We start from the raw sequence: 17,504 nt of genomic DNA on the forward strand, positions 1-17,504 counted from the left end.
TTGCGTGGCGTGGGGTAGCGTGACGAACTGAGATGCTAAGTGACAAGGCATAACTGATGCAGATGTACAGATAAACTTGATCAGACGCCAACAAATGAAACCTGGTTTCGTGCAGAAAACAATAAGTTTTTAAATATACTGAACAGCAAAAACTGGTTTGGAGCAAAGGCAAACGCAATGGTGTCACATCACATATTTATAGAGAGAACTGTCAGTTTAAGATGTGGTAGAGATATACCCTTCGTAGTGAAAGATGGCATTCTTTTAAAGAGAGAGTTTGGCCGCCATGAACCAGCACACCGGCAATACATTGTCGCCTCGTCGAGTTAACGAGTGTCTGAAGAAATGCCTGAGGCAAGTGGTTCCACTTGAACACTAATCTCTGTTCCAATCTGTGTGTTTGGTTGTCTTCCCGCTGCAATACGACGTCCACTTTCGTAACAAACATGTTCAATAAGGGCCAGATCCATGGGAGTGAGTGAGTGAGTTGGGTTTAACGCCCCCTTTTCACAGTATTCCAGTTATATCACGGCGTGTCAGCTTAATGTGGAAGGAAAGCCCGAAGTGATGCAGGTCTCAGACGTTTACCACTTCGGTGAAACCCACGAGCACGGGTATGGTGCTTACAAACCTAGAAACATAATTGGGGTGAACCGGGAGTCGAACCCATAATCATAGGTTTCTGGCATGCCCAAGGGCCGCAACTCTGCACCCGTGCCCCCAGATCCATGGAGAGAGATGGTCATGGAGGTATGTTGATGTTGATCTGAGCCAGACACGCCATCTTGCTGTATTGACCATTTGAGGATGTGCAACAAACATGGGAACAACATGAGGACGATGTACCTGATCATACACAACATCAAGCATGAAGCAGGGGCCTATGGTTGCTGGTTAAGGCTCCCAAAACCATCATTCTTCCACCACGCTATGACACAGCTATACGCCAAACACATACACGACTGTCATGAGAAAGATGGTAGCGAGACTCGTAGGAAAAGACAGCTTGACGCCACTAAGCACCTCGCCATCGATGATGTTGCTGGGCCCACTGTTGGTGTTGTTGTGTCAAATTGGTCCTACATGCGGATGTTGACAGTGGCGTTGTGCAGTGTGGTGACGTAGTCGAATCATTTCTGCGTCGTAATGGTACCTCAGAGTGAAAATGCACGTGATTTTACCCGGATCATGGCTGCGCAATTGCAAAATTCACGGTTCTTGTTGATTGTGTTTGAGTTTGTGCGCATGTATGGAATGGACGCCATGTTGCATGACATCAGTTCACCTGTCAGCATTTCAGCATTTTACAATTCACACAAAACGGAATGCCAATCATAAACTTTCTTAAAGGCCATTGTTCTATAAGAAAGTTTATGATTGGCATTCCGTTTTGTGTGAATTGTAAAATCCTGAAAGGCCATTGTTCTATAACCCGTGAAGATTCCGAGGTCTTGGTCTTGGTCTTGGTCTTGGTCTGTCGGTACCATACTCTTGCTCGTTCCACCAAAGTGTTTAACTGCTACTACATGTGGCGCTGTAGCTATTGCTACATACAGCTGACCCACATCACTATAACTGAAATACTGACAGTACACACAAAGCGACGTTAAACTAAAGCTCACTCACTTACTCATCCTAACCAATGAATAATTCGCTGCATGAGTTGACCGGTTTAATGCAGATATGTATAACCACTAGATGTGAATGTCGCTTATACCATAGACTGCAATTGTAATTATTTTCGTAAAGCTAAACCTCGACTTTCCGTGTAATCCAAACACGATTCAGTCTCATTAAAATGGTATAATTAACATCAGTTTCGGGAGAAAAAGCTTTGCATTTTAACAGCGGTCTCCGTGTGTAATACCAATCACACTTTGTGTAATTGGGTAATTATTCATAGAAACCCTGCGTAAACTGTTTCCCTGTCTGATTGCGGTCGGGCCGCAGCTGTCTCTCAAATGGGTATTGGTCAGTTTGCTGAGTCCGTCATTTGGTCAATTGATTGTGTATTCATAGTGCCACGCTGAACACTTGAGGGCGTCGACTGTGTCCGTCGTGTGTCTGGAGCACTTCGTTTCTGTTGTACTGGAGTAAAACTATTAACATTAATATACGCGTACACGTGTGGTTGGATAGTAGTAAATATATAATTTATGAATAAACTCCCAAAAACCTTATGGTTCGAATCCCCGATTTTGTTTCTAGGTTTGTCAGCACCATACCCGTGCTAGGCGGTCCTCAATTAATTGAAACTGCTTAACTAGATACTAGTATCCGGTATGATAAAATTATGTACATGATCCCGGCAAAACTTGTGTCTGCTGTATTGTCTTCTGTCGGCACCATTTCGGTACGTATTTCATAACTGTTATGCTGCATAATTCATGTCCTTCAGAAAGACCCCTGCCATTCTTAGTACCTGAAGTAGACATTCACCTTTTATTCTTGACACACGAAGAAGACTTTTTTACTTTTCATTCTTGGAACCTGAAGAAGACTTTCACGTTCAAATTTTGATACCCGGAGCAGACTTTCATCTTCCATTCTTGATACCTAAACCAGACTTTCATCTTCCATTCTTGATACCTAAACCAGACTTTCATCTTCCATCTTTGATACCTAAAGAAGATTTTCACCTCCCATCCTTGATACCTAAAGTAGACTTTCACCTTTCATCCTTGATACCTGAAGAAGACTTTCACCTCCCATCCCTGATACCTAAAGAAGACTTTCACCTTTCATCCTTGATACCTGAAGAAGACTTTCTTCTTTCATCCTTGATACCTGAAGAAGACTTTCACCTTCCATCCTTGATACCTATAGAAGACTTTCACCTTCCATCCTTGATACCTGAAGAAGACTTTTACCTTTCATTCTTGATACCTGAAGAATACTTTCACCTTCCGTTCTTGATACCTTAAGAAAACTTTCACCTTTCATCCCTGATACCTAAAGGAGACTTTCACCTTCCGTTCTTGATACTTAAAGGAGACTTTCACCTTTCATCCTCGATACTTAAAGGAGACTTTCACCTTCCGTTCTTGATACTTGAAGAAGACTTTCACCTTCCATCCTTGATACCTAAAGAAGACTTTCACCTTTCATCCTTGATACTTGAAGAAGACTTTCACCTTCCGTTCTTGATACCTGAAGAAAACTTTCACCTCCTATCCTTGATACTTAAAGCCTGACTTTCGCCTTCCATTTTTGATACCTTTAGATGTCCATCGTGCATTCTTCATCTCCATTATAATACCCTTTTTCTAAACTGTGACTTGCTAAAAGCATCCATTTTTGTTCGTGGTGGACTAGGAACTTGGAAAACCTCTATGGAGTCAATGGTTAATTTGGAAGTGAATATCACTATACGGTTGATGATTAACATCATCCCATATTGAAAAGAAAACATTAGGTTATCTGTTTATTCTTTTCTCGATTAAATTGACGTCAAACACCTCTATTAAGAATGATTTTGATTTTGAACTGTTTCTAACTCAAACATCCCCATTGTTATATCTGGGTATCTGGAAGTTTTACTTAAAATCGACATTATAAAAGGTGAAATAAGTTACATTAATTTTGAAAATAAGGACAATTGAAGAAACTGCTTTACAGTGAGACTATACTGTCTAAACATTCTGTTCTATGTGATTTTTACCACACACACAATAATTCCAAACATGATTATAACCCATTCCATTATACTTAATGTTTCTCACCAATGATATGAGACGTGACGTTTACTAAATAACAATTCTAAAATGTCAGTACTCGCATTGTTTTCTTTTTGTGTTGGCAATATTGACAGAGAATGTATGTGAGAACATAATCACTGCACACTCGTGATGGTACGGTAATGGCTATTTTCTGTCGACAAGGCCAGCCTTGTGATAGTCTGGTGTGGACACGGCGCTGTTGCTAGTAATCTAGGAAACCACACGACTGCGGTGCGAGTTACACAAGTTTCTCCCAAGCTTTGTTCTCATGTGTCGATACCTGCCTGGCTTCATGACTGAACACGAGCCATCACCTTAAGTCTCAAATATCCCCCTTTTCCCATAACCATGGTTACATCACAATCATTTAATAAAATGGACAATGAGATTGCGGACCGTTATCCAAAGCCATGCCAGCCAATGAGATAAGCTTAAAAGAAACAGAGTGTTGATGACCTATTTTACCAAGGGGGAAATCCCCCGAGTTGATCTCAGATGGTCGACCAATATCTTCCATTGTGGTCTGCGATCCTCCCTGTAGACGACAGAGCATCGAGACGCCCGCCATTATTCGAAATGCTTGTAATCTCGGCACATCAATAAATATCTGACAGCGCGTGTCAGCCGCCACGGCGCGGGGCACCGCGGAATTGTCAAACTGTTGCTTCTCCGCTCGAATGCAACAGGCGAATACAGCGATCGTAGCACAACTGTTCATCGTCCAGGTGCTCGACCACGTCTTATCGTGGCGCCCAGCGAGTACGCGATTCAATCTGGAAGTACCTGTTATGTAGTGCTTGGTTGCCATGACTATGGCTTATGAGATGAGTCGTTTCATTAATCATTGTCACAGACATTGGGGGTTTCGACCAATTAGCAGTGTTTAGATTTATACACAGAGTGTGGATTAAACATCATAACTGGCATTGCAGACTCATTGTGATTACACTGCGACCAACATGTGGTCGGGATGGGATCGATACTCTCTGGAAACTTCAAGGGTCACCGAAGTCAGCATGTTTTTCAGTGAAATACTCAGTTCGACCATTTGACCTCATGGACAAATGTCCACGCGGATCTACCTGTAATTACCTTGGTCACAGGTGTGATGACAGTGGATTGACTTCTACAGTTGTTTACGTTGCTTCGTTGATGTAAGCTACCTGCCTTTGAGTGGAAGTACTTCTTGGACGGCTACCATGGATCCTGTTTGCTGTCAAATACTGTAAGAAACGCGAGATTGTTTACTTCTGTCACAAGTTTATATGGGTATTTGTATTGCTTAACACTGTCGACACCAATATACTTTCAATAGTGTTAAATAATTAATAATTACCTTTGTTCAAACAATATCACTTTCATATGGGTGTGCATCGGGTACTTGCAGCGAATAAGCCAGTTCGATGCAAGCGGTTGATCATGATGTATTTCCAGGCACAACTGAGATTGAGATGTTTGGGGATTGAAGGGTATAGTGACGGAGTTAAATATTTACTCACGCCGGGGACACGAAGTACAGGCTTCGAACAGTGTACCCTGATCAGTATAACAACTGGAACTAAGTTATTCCAATTACACCTTCTCTCCTTCATCGACTGATGCAGTTGACCCTTTTGATAATTTATAACCGTTTTTCTTACAGCAGACCGTGGCGAAATTACCTGCAGACCGAGAACGTCCCAGTGAGCGTATCCCCCGACCTCCGCCGAAGCAGGTGTTTCTGTTGGCGAGTCCCGGATACCGACTCGAAGATGGCCCTCATTGAACAAGGGAACAGTGCTCCTCCCGAGAACTGCCACCGTCTGGTCATCCTGGGCTCTTCCAAAGTAGGCAAGACCTCCATAGTTTCACGCTTCCTGTACAGTAAGTTTGACGATAACTATACGCCAACTATTGAAGACTTCCACAGGAAGATCTACAGGATAAAAGGGAACCCTTATCGTCTTGATATTCTGGATACATCTGGCAACCATCCTTTCCCTGCAATGAGAAGGCTGTCGTTGATAACAGGTAAGCCTGATTTGAGTTTTTGTTTCGCAATTTCATCTTTCAAATATATTGAAATTGACTGCTCTTTTCCTAAACATCAATGTATTACAACTGATCTACTTGTTCGTAGTAGGTAAACCAGGGTAAACATTTTTCTCAAATTTATGGGTCAATTTATGATAGTCTGTATGCTGTCTGTTCTAATATTGAACCCTATTTTTGTTTTAGGGCATTTGTATGACTTAATCACGTAATTTAGGGTCGCAATGGGACGGACGTCATTGAAATGTTTTTTCTTTGCACAAAGAGTCTTTCCTCATTGATCTGCATTGTAACAAGTGCAAGTAATACACAATTACCAGATAAATATGTGCAGTTAATGAAGTTACTACGTCAATCTACACATCTTCATCTGTGTATGTATTCACGACAGAAAAGGGTTTTGTTTTATTTTTTGAACATGCGACACACTTTGACGCAAGAAAGAAAAGTTTGCATCTGTCTATACCATAATGGAGTATTGTGAGTTTTAAAGAAGTAAACGATAAATAAGTAACCTCCCCGAATTCTGGAATATGTAGTTTCCGTGCTCAATTGATTTTTGTTGGCGAGTATCAAGTTCTCTGTATATGTAATCGGTGATCTGGTTTGATAGCGGTCCGCGACTACGTAATGTCACTACTCTGTGTAATGTTGGTTGATGATAAGATCTGGTAGTATGGTAATCCTGCATGCATACATACGAGCGACAGTTTCCGTACACAAACGTCACTGTGAATCAGCAGATTGGAGACGAGACGCCCGATTACATCGACCAACTCGTACAATATCATCTCCTTTAGTTGAATGTGCGCCCGGGAAATCATCAATTCATGCATTGAGTCTAAAACCCACCGTCTTCCAATTCTCGTTCGGTTTCCATTCGTGCTCTGGCTCACTTGACTCGTGGTTATTCATCTGGTGGTTGCCAGGTGCAAAATTACCCGTCAAATTTGAGTGTGTGAGTGAGTGAGTGAGTGAGTGAGTCGGGTTTAAAGCCGCTTTGAAAATTATACCAGTTATCACGGCGTGTCACCTTAATGTGGGAGGAAAGCCAGAAGTGATGTAGGTCTCAGAGATCTACAACTTTGTTGGAACCCACGAGCACTGACAAACCTTGAAACATAATCGGGGAAAACCGGGTTTCGAACCCAAGATTAAAAGTTTCTGGCTTGCACTCTGCACGGCGAATTGTGGCGCCTTAGACGACTGGGCCACCCGTATCCCCCGTCAAACGAGAACCCATAAAGTGTCCCTGTTGGTGAAGGTCCTTGAATAGGGGTGCCGTGTGAAAACACGTGCCCAGATATTCCCCATCACCCATTGACCATCTCAGCAGATAAGACGACCATGTGTTCCTTGTAACAGCATTGCATAGCAATATTTCAACGTAACGTTTCCCTCGCATGACTCCAGCGTACCTAAACATCAGGGTCACTACAGTAGATAAAGTCGTCACTTGTCACTGGACACAAATCTACATGTATAGTGAAACCTCCTTATACCGACCCCGTTTTCTGGAATATTCTGTTAGGACCATTTATATTTATTAATATTTATCAATGGACTGCGCACAGGGTCACAAATCAGGTGAAGTTAAGCAACGTGGTTGCGGAGAGTAGTTGGATGGGTGTCCGTAATCGGCGGCTTGACTCCTGAGAGTTTCTAGGGATTCGTAACCGGCCCCACACTGAAGTCCATATGGCACATGAGGTGTCTCCTTAGGCAAGTGCAAGCTTGGACGCAAGGTTAAACCCCAATTCACCTCACCTCACCTCACCTCACCTCACCTCACCTCACCTCACCTCACCTCATCTCACCTCACCAAATATGCCTCTGTTTACCCAGTAGTGAATGGGTACCTGGTAGGATGAGATGACAATGTGAGTTTCTATCACCTCCCAGGTCGCTTGGGTTGTATACTGCACAGGAAGCTGAGAATGTATTTCGATGGTCACTGATCCATCATACGTCATAGCAACGGAACACCATGAGGACGGAATCTGGAGCAGTATAGATTCACGGCTAATTGTAGCAGCGTATTGTCTAAAGCGTTCACTCATCATGCCGAACTACCGGATCCAATACTGAACACTTGATCAGTGATGACATTGCAAACTGGACACGTGTCCAGCATGAACACATTTCACAGAAAATGACAAAGGTCAAGGTCATGCGAAGTGTCTGGTACTGCCGATGGGGAATGTAGCCCACTAAGACTGGAGTATGTGCAATCTGTTGAAGTGTCTGTTATTCAGAATAACCTTGTGCATGGCCATCCAACTCGTCTCAGTGGTATATAGGGCCAAGGAAAGACTTGTGTTTTGTGGTTCCGTAGTATTCTGCTGTTACAAGATGATGGATTGATAGTGGGAACAAGTTGCGGCTGGAGGATCTCACGTCAGTCCGCTGCCATTTTCTGGTTAGATATCTTTCGCAATACTGCTGTTGTTGACGACTGTGTTGTTGTTCCCCCTTTGCCGCAAATGACGTAGTCACGTGGTTTGTCACGTGACGTACTTTGCTGTTCACACCAATGCTAAAGTCCTACAATGGTGATATGGCCGACTGCTAATTTCCTGTTTCAAATTGTCCGGCGAGATTTTTACGTTGACTTTCTGTTTGTTGTAGCACGTTTTTTCTACCGTGAAAACATACGCACGCACGCACGCACGCACGCACGCACGCACGCACGCACTCTATACGCCTATTCCTGTTGTTTCATGTGCAGGACATACATCTACATGTTCTTTATTGGTATTACTTTTCTGTATTGTTACTAGTGGTTTTGCATTTGGTCGTTGCTGCGTTTGATTGTTTCACCAATGTCATTATTTATTTGGTATCTAACTTATATCGTTGATGTGCAAATGTCTTTCCTGTATCTAAACTAACACCACTTCAGCGTTTCTGTTAGGGCTTTTTGAGTATGGTACACAGTACACTTAACGTCAGTTATTGCCCAACATATGGTGTTTTTCCTGTGAATAATACGAGCCGGTGTCGCAATTGAACTATAGTAGTTTTGCGTGCGTTCTAATCGTATCGTAACTGCAGGTAACTTCAGAACCCAAAAATGCCTTGCGTAATTAAGTACAATCTTCCTGTGAAATATGACATATGACTGAGGTATCGATTGTGTGATGGCACATCCAGGCAGAATGATTGATTGCTAAGCCGCGAGAATAGACAGGCAGCTCTAAACACAATGACATTAGATTTCAGGTAAAAAAGATTAATTGGGTTGTATTAAAACGTCATCCGCAGCAGTGTTCAAATTATGATGATAGAAGTTGAGTAAGAAGGGCTGTTGTAATCGTCAATCAGTTTTCGTGGCTGACAAAGTAACAATATTTGATAGTCGAACGTAATAGTCTTCAGGAAATTGTCGCTGAGGGTGTGTGCCTGTCGTAGGACCTATCTCGTAGTATGTGGGCAATGTGTAAAGATGAAGTAAAGGAAGCATTTAGTATGAAGGCAGGATGTAAACATTAAGTAAAGGAAGCATCTCGCATGTAGGCAGCATGTAAACATTAAGTAAAGGAAGCATCTGGTATTTAGGCAGCATGTAAATATGAAGTAAAGGAAGCATCACGTGTGGAGGCAGCATGTAAACATTAAGTAAAGGAAGCATCTCGTGTGTAGGCAGCATGTAAACATTAAGTAATGGAAGCATCTCGTGTGTAGGCAGCATGTAAATATGAAGTAAAGGAAGCATCTGGTATGTAGGCAGCATGTAAATATGAAGTAAAGGAAGAATCACGTGTGTAGGCAGCATGTAAACATTAAGTAAAGGAAGCATCTCGTGTGTAGACAGCATGTAAACATTAAGTAAAGGAAGCATCTGGTATGTCTGCAGGATGTAAATATGAAGTAAATGAAGCATCTGGTATGTAGGCAGCATGTAAATTTGAAGTAAAGGAAGCATCTGGTATGTAGGCAGCATGTAAACATTAAGTAAAGGAAGCATCTCACATGTAGGCAGCATGTAAACATGAAGTAAATGAAGCATCTGGTATGTCTGCAGCATGTAAATATGAAGTAAACGAAGCATCTGGTATGTAGGCAGCATGTAAATATGAAGTAAAGGAAGCATCTCGTGTGTAAGCAGCATGTAAACATTAAGTAAACGAAGCATCTGGTATGTAGGCAGCATGTAAACATTAAGTAAACGAAGCATCTGGTATGTAGGCAGCATGTAAATATGACGTAAAGGAAGCATCTCGTGTGTAGGCAGCATGTAAACATTAAGTAAACGAAGCATCTCGTGTGTAGGCAGCATGTAAACATTAAGTAAACGAAGCATCTGGAATGTAGGCAGCATGTAAATATGCAGTAAACGAAGCATCTGGTATGTAGGCAGCATGTAAACATTAAGTAAACGAAGCATCTGGAATGTAGGCAGCATGTAATTCGTAAGCAATGTCCAGACACAACACCCAACGGTGACGATACAATATGATTCAAACTTGTTACAGGTTGTCCATCTCTGTTGAGATGTTGTTTGAGAGTTATTTCTAAATAAGAAATGTCAACCTTTTCCGGAAATATGAACGTAGCAAGAAAAGTAGATTAACGAAGCGGTATGTATCATGTTGCGTCTGTAGACTCAAGCTAGAGACTACTTAACGAGATGTGTTTTATGATATATCGGTTAAGATGAATGTAAGCCTTCCCGGAACATATAAAAAGACAATGAGAAAGGTTTAACTGGTCAGTGAAACTTAATAGGCATTGGTGTGTGTAAAACTGGTTTTATGTTGCTGGTTCATATTTAGACACAATGTTTGTTATTCCGTCGGATTCTTAAACAGATCGGGGGTACAGGGTGTGGGGCAGTCGTCTAAGACGCCCCCCACCCCACCCCCCTTACCCCGTACCAAAGGCACGTCAAAGGAATTTCATCCTCTTTTGACTATGTGTATTTAACTTAACAAGTGTTTCTGTACCGTCAATTTCGATTAAAACAAATTCGATGCATATTTATTCCCCATGATTTCAGTTAAACGCAGCTCATCGTATAACTTCTATTAAATGCAAGTTGAAGATGCAGAAATACGATAATTCCATGCAGACACGTTAAAAGTGCTGTCCTTAGAATACTGCATGCGTCTTCACTACCGTTTTATGATGCTGTTCGGAAGGGTTCATTTGAAAGTAATTACAATTCATGCAGGTCATACAGAAAGGGCGATGTGTTATTGTGCTCAAACACCCAGCAACGTCACGGAGAAGTCATACATGATTACGGCCATGGACACAAAAACCTCATCTCGACTTCTTCATTGGATTTAGGGTGCGTTAGATTTAATAAACTATACACAGGACTCAATATTCTGCATTAACTGGACAGTTAATCACGTTGGCATTACCATGTCGGAAACAGTGATAATGCAGCCAGAAAACCTGGAGCCGACCATAAGATCATGCATCTATATTGGTAATTATCGAAGTTGTAACCTGTCCAATTGAAGGTGAATACCCATTGCTTAATTCTCCGGCCACGCCACATTAAGCAATAAACGTCAAGTCGGTGATATAGGTTTCGACGTGGCTTGACGTCATTTCTGACGTAGACAAGTATGTGCCCTTCTTTGTATCAGCGCAAGTATTTCATGCTGTCGTAATTGTATTTGGTTTGGGGATGAAAGTACTTTGACCAAAGTTTTCGTTTTGGGTTCATAGCTTTTTCAATAAGTGATTATTTGATTAAAATATATGTCGTGGTGGTGCCCTAATAAAAATTAATTACAGAGAGATAAAAATTAATTACACAGAGAGAAGAATTTTTTTTGACTTCCATCTTCCAGAAACCAAGCATCTGAACGATTACTTATGCAAACTTCATATTAATTATAAAACAGTAGTTCACGCACGTACCCATCAGGAGATTCATGCGGATGTATCATGCGGGGTTCGCGGGGTATCACCACCCATTTGTGTCTGTGAAAAATGTCAATAAAATCGACCAAACCCTCTTTATATTCAACAGAAATCTCTACTAAAAGCTGAGTCGATTGTACCATTCCAACTATATCATAATCATGTGTTTATGAATCACTATCAAATAGAGATGATACCAGGTGTTTACGAAAAGGTGAGCGTACCCTGCTCCAACGGTGGCACCCGTCACAAACACATGCAAAGGCAATTCAATTGTTCAGCTAAAACAGACGGGAACATATGGTCCACATCAAAATAGGGAATTGCATCAGACATCATTTGGAAATGCTTCCTTTTGAAAGAAATCATATACACCTTAAAAATCAACTTTTTTGCCTCAGCTGAGAAGCTCGCGCTGTCAACCAACGACGACGTATAGAATGTAGCACGAGCAGTACGTGTTTGCTCTGTTCCTCCTACCGTTATATGCCGCCCCCCCCCTCCGTTCAAAATGTCAACTTGTACACATGACATCATGACTGGACTTTGATAGCAATAAAAATAACAAACAGCAGATATTGTTGGATACAGGGTATTCATTGCCGTATAACGTATTGACATTTTATAGACTATTCCTGAGTTTGAGTTATTTTTCAATTCATTGGAGCCAAATGGACTGAACTTCATGTGCCCATGAACCATTGTCTAACACACTCCAAGATCTGGGTTTACAGGTATAGGAATATGTCTATCTAGATCTAGAGTGAGTGAGTGAGTTGGGTTTAACGCCGCTTTTAACATTATTCCAGTTATATCATGGCGGCGTGTCAGCTTGATGTGGGAAGAAAGCCCGCAGTGATGCATGTCTCAGACGTTAACCACTTTGGTGAAACCCACGAGCACGGGTATGGTGCTGACAAACCTAGAAACATAATCGGGGTGAACCAGGATTCGAACCCACAATCATAGGTTTCTGGCATGTCCAGGGGACGCAACTCTGCACAGCGAATTTCGGCGCCTTGGACGACTGGGCCAACCGTGCATCTGGATCTAGAAGCGTTTCCACTTGTCTGAAGTGTCTACATTTCACAATTTTTGTACACAATCGAGCATGTTCTTTATATATTTGGAATCGTCCTCTGCTGTTAGCTTAGTTTCTTCTAATTGTGGAGTTATTTTTGTCGTTTTTATGTACATTCACATTAATAGTTACTCAGAATGATGTTGAAGACAAAGCGAGTGAATGGTGGAATTCGAGTCACATTACGACGAAACCAAGAATTAGCTTGACAGATTGTACCATGTGGGCATCGAACCAGCGTCTTCCGAATGACGATCGAACGCTTTAACCTGTAGGCTATCCCAGCGTCCTGAGACTGAGACAATGAATCTTGTTTGAAGACAGTTTCCAGTATAGGTCTTGGCATTGTAATCAGCACCTGTGCAAGTCTGTAATTGGGAACTCGTTGTCACGAATGGCAAAAGCAACCAGACAAAGAGGTATTAGAAGTTCCTGGGACTGCTCACTAGTCCGAGCCTGGAGCCCCTTTAAGATTCCACATCAGTGTTTCCGTAACAGCGTTATCCGCAATGACTATTGTAGCGAGCGATGGGCCTTAAGTCTAAGGATATATAATGGTGTCTGCGTTAAAACTACCTTGGTAATGTCATAACACAGCAGCAGTGTCTTTTTTGTTGATTCAAAAAAAAACCTTGCAGCAACTCTTGTTTACACATACTTTCAGAGGATATCTAATAGCAATCCCTGTTTCATTTAAAGGAGAATTAGTATGACAAATAACACGATTTTCAGAATCTGCTGGAACTCGTGACTTATTTTTAATACCTTACTTACGTCAGTGGCCTAGATTGTAGCCAGCATAATCAGGAAGTAGACAAGAAGAGTCGAATATAAAATGTCAACGCCAGAGAATGTTGAGCCTCGATTATCTACCAAATCAAGTTTAATGCGAGAAAAACACGCGGGTAAGTTTTTACAGTAAACTACGGTTACAACGAGCTCAAAGGGACCACTAATTTTGGTTCGTTATAACCGTAGTTCGTTATAAGCATATATACAGCATATATACAGCACATGACCGGGGCTAAAAATATGTTCGTTATATCGGTCAGTTCGTTATAAACGTGTTCGTTATAACCGTAGTTTACTGTATCTAACATCTTTGTTGACTTTATATTCCAATTCACGCTGATGTAGCCTGGGTGAGTGATATTAGCTCAAATGGTAGGATGTCACAGAATGTATAAAATGCCGCGGCGTTCGACCTTCGTCCGTAAGTATTGTCGTTTTACGGATAACATAAACTACCTGCAAGTTTGGACTCACGTCACCAATCGCTCCCCAAAACTTGATAATCTTTCTGTATCACTGTACTATTGAAATAAAGAAAGTCTGCTGGTAATAAGACGGTTATCTCTCTCGGGTGTGTTTTTAAAGAGTGTAGACAGCCTACGTGGTCTATTGGTAGAGCGTCCGCCCGGAAAGTGGAAGGTCCGATGTACGGTCCCCGGCCGCGTCATACCAAAAGGCGTTAAAAGATGGTACTTGTTGTTACCCTGTCTGGCGCTCGGTATTAAGGGGCTAAAACAAGGACTGGTCGGCTTGGAGTCTGTTTACTATGTCGGGTATTCATGTTAAACTGCGGCATGGTATCTCAGTGGGCTAGCGCTATAAATCGGCATCCAAACTGGAATATGGTGAATCATGGTGAATCATGAATATGGTGAATCATGAAGAACAACTACATACATCACATCTCACCTCACCTCATCTCACCTCACCTCACCTCACCTCACCTCACCTCACCTCACCTCACCTCACCTCACCTCAACTTAAGATTGTAATAATCCAACGGTAAAGTTAGTGAGTTAATGTTTTACGCCGCACCGAAAAAGTATTTCAATTGTACAACCGCGTGTCAGCCTGACGTCAATTTGATCGAACTTGCCCATAGCAACGCAGTTCGTAGACAGTTACAACGTTGGTTAAACCATCGTGAAAGGACATCCTGATCCTGAAGGTCCAAGGGTCATAATCGGACCCTGGCATGATGTCAACGGTAAAGGAACTGGCAATGTGTAACTGTGGTATCAATAATGTTGTATTTTAATAAAATTCACAGTAACAGACCAGTGTTACTGATTACGTGTGCGCAATAGCCAATAGTGCACCGAATGTACCCCAGTTGTCTTATCCAGCAGAAGCCTTGACCTGGATCTTTTTATCCTACAGTTAGGTGTTGGGTGACTAGTATCGATCTTCTCGAGTTCCATTTTGTCCGCCTTCCGATGTCAAAAGAAATCCTTTTCACACAAATTTGGTGTCACGTGTAATTTTGAAGACAAGACACTCGACCAGTATCAGTAGATCGATTTAAAAACGCTGACTGTCAGCCTGCTATGTATACAATTCTCTTCGCGTTACTTTTAATCGAGTTTGATAAAGTGTTTTTTATAAATATGTAGCAACATGAAAATGTTTGTTAGGAAAGACGACGCTGAGATTTATGTCTCGATAACGACCCAAAAACAGATAAATCGATAATTTCATTTTCTGTGATCTTTCGAGAAAAGTGATTATTGGGGATAAGAACAGATTAGACTCTATCTCACGCTAGCCATTATTTATCCTTGTCTCAACATCCGGAACAGAGATGACGGCTTGCCACTGAGAGTATGTGACAAAATATATGTTAACATTAATGTGATTTGGCTGATTGCGCTCAACTGAAGAACCAGTTCAAATGTTCGATGTCGGATAAAATATCTTGGGGGAAGGGGGCATTGTTCTGCAAGTTTTCCATCCGACAAAATCAACTCACCTTATTTCTTAATGTTTTATGTAGTAACTGAACTAAACCGAACCTATTTTTATTCATGTGTCGTTAGGAGTTGTCATTAAATACATCCAGGTTTCCACAAGAATGGGTTTTACCGTCGCCGGCAATTGTAATAAGTCATTATAGTGCAGTGCGTGATACAGAATGGCAGATATGATCTATAAAAACCCTATAAATGATTTTCAACACCAAGTAAATAACTTCAGTCTATAAACGTTGTGAAATAGCAGGGCCAAACACAAGAATTAAAAAACAGAAGATGCCACTTACCTTCGGAATTCAACATTTTCCCAATTAAGTGGGAGTACAGTAAACTACGGTTATAACGAACTCAAAGGGACCACTAATTTTGGTTCGTTATAACCGTAGTTCGTTATAAGCATATATACAGCAAATGACCGGGACTAAAAAATAAGTTCGTTATATCGGCAGTTCGTTATAAACGTGTTCGTTATAACCGTAGTTTACTGTATGTCTCAAAACTTAAGGAATGAAGTTTTGTCATCCGCTAAGATGATCGTAACTCCCATACTTTAACATAGGCTTACAATAGTCTTAGCGCTAAGATCGCTTTGTGCAAGTGGGCCCTGGTCCCTAAATGTTGTATGCAAGGTATAATCAGAAATATAAACGACCAGCTTCAGGCATGATATGGACACAAGCAGCCATTACCCTATGTCAACCATGTATTGCAAATGTTTCGAACAAATGTATAGTATGAGTGAATAAAAGGCAGACAAGCAACACCAGTAAGAGTACAAATTCAAACTCCAAAAGATCATGTACATTCTCATCCACGAGTGGTGGTTTCGTGAACACCCGGTGCTTCTTTGTATGGTGATGAAGCACGTGTACACTAAGTCTTTGAATGACCTTTACAAAGGGATACACAGAAGAGACAGAATTTAGGGATGTCAACTTCTTTTTTATGAGGAACACAACGTTTTAGGGTATGTGCTTACTCCTTCAGCAGTATACATTGTATACGAGTTAAAATGTTGGCTCGCTCTGAGGCTGGATACATTGCTTGAAGCATGTTCCACGTATGCCTCGCCATTTTGTTTTGAATTATGTTCAATACGTGTAAACAATGTGTTTTGAGAAAATCTGTCGCTGCATATGTTAGTGTGATATGCTGTATTTACTTTGTTTAATAGTAATTGAATAATAATATTTATTCAATAGCCAATTCCCTTCAACTGTGGGGGACAGGTCCAAAATTGACTCATCGGTGACAAAAATGGTATCTGATTCCATATTTTGGCTTGTAGTATCTGTTCCTGTGTTCGTTCTGGTGAAACGTCCATGTGCTTGTGACGGCTGCGTCTGTTGGAGCAGGAAATGATCACCTTTTCGCGAAAACCTGTATCATCACTATTTGATAGTGATTCATACATACTTGCTTATAATATACATGTAGTTTATGGTTTATGAAACGATTTTGTCGTTTTTTTTGTATGCAAGACAACAGTTTAATTTTAAATCTTGAAAGTAGAAAAGTAGGAAGTAATCATGGCATACATTTGCTTACTAATAGTTTATTTTAAACGTAACATGTTAATACGACTGAGTGTGTGCTAGTGCTTTGCGCAATTACACGCGTTTATAACCATTGTGAGATGCACTAAGAGGTGTTAAGGGCAACGTGGTAATAGGAGGTTACGGCATACTGCTCCCTTGATGAGGGAGAACATGAATGGCTCCTTAATCATGTTGGGTTTCATGATTATTTGCTGTTCTCTAAAAGTGTTAAAGTCATTATGTTTCTCTTTTATTTCACATGAATTGTCGTCACAAGGTTGCTGTAATATTGCCGATGTCGCGTGCAATTTTAACTCAGTCACTCACATGAATCCTCGATGCAGTCTACTGTTTTCGCCATTTAAACAATACAGTAAACTACGGTTATAACGAACTCAAAGGGACTACTAATTTTAGTTCGTTATAACCGTAATTCGTTATAAGCATATATACAGTATAACTACAGCAAATAGTCGGGACTAAAAAGTTAGTT

General features: G+C 41.2%; 1 protein-coding gene across 2 annotated transcripts in view; it reads left to right on the plus strand.

Annotated features, from left to right (window-relative positions):
• Window positions 1-17,504, plus strand: part of LOC124151216 (GTP-binding protein Rhes-like) — a 126,163-nt gene that overhangs the window by 86,092 nt on the left and 22,567 nt on the right. The window contains exons 1-2 of one of the 2 annotated variants that reach the window (XM_046523573.2): window positions 4,382-4,944; window positions 5,362-5,729. In XM_046523573.2, coding sequence (XP_046379529.1) covers window positions 4,919-4,944; window positions 5,362-5,729 — 394 coding nt within the window. In that variant the 5' untranslated portion in view covers window positions 4,382-4,918. Of the gene's footprint in view, window positions 1-4,381; window positions 4,945-5,361; window positions 5,730-17,504 lie in introns of those variants that run through there. The other variant, XM_046523575.2, reaches the window with a different exon arrangement.

Source organism: Haliotis rufescens, unplaced genomic scaffold (genome assembly GCF_023055435.1).
Source record: "Haliotis rufescens isolate VD_foot unplaced genomic scaffold, xgHalRufe1.0.p SCAF_11, whole genome shotgun sequence".
NCBI lineage: Eukaryota > Metazoa > Mollusca > Gastropoda > Lepetellida > Haliotidae > Haliotis > Haliotis rufescens.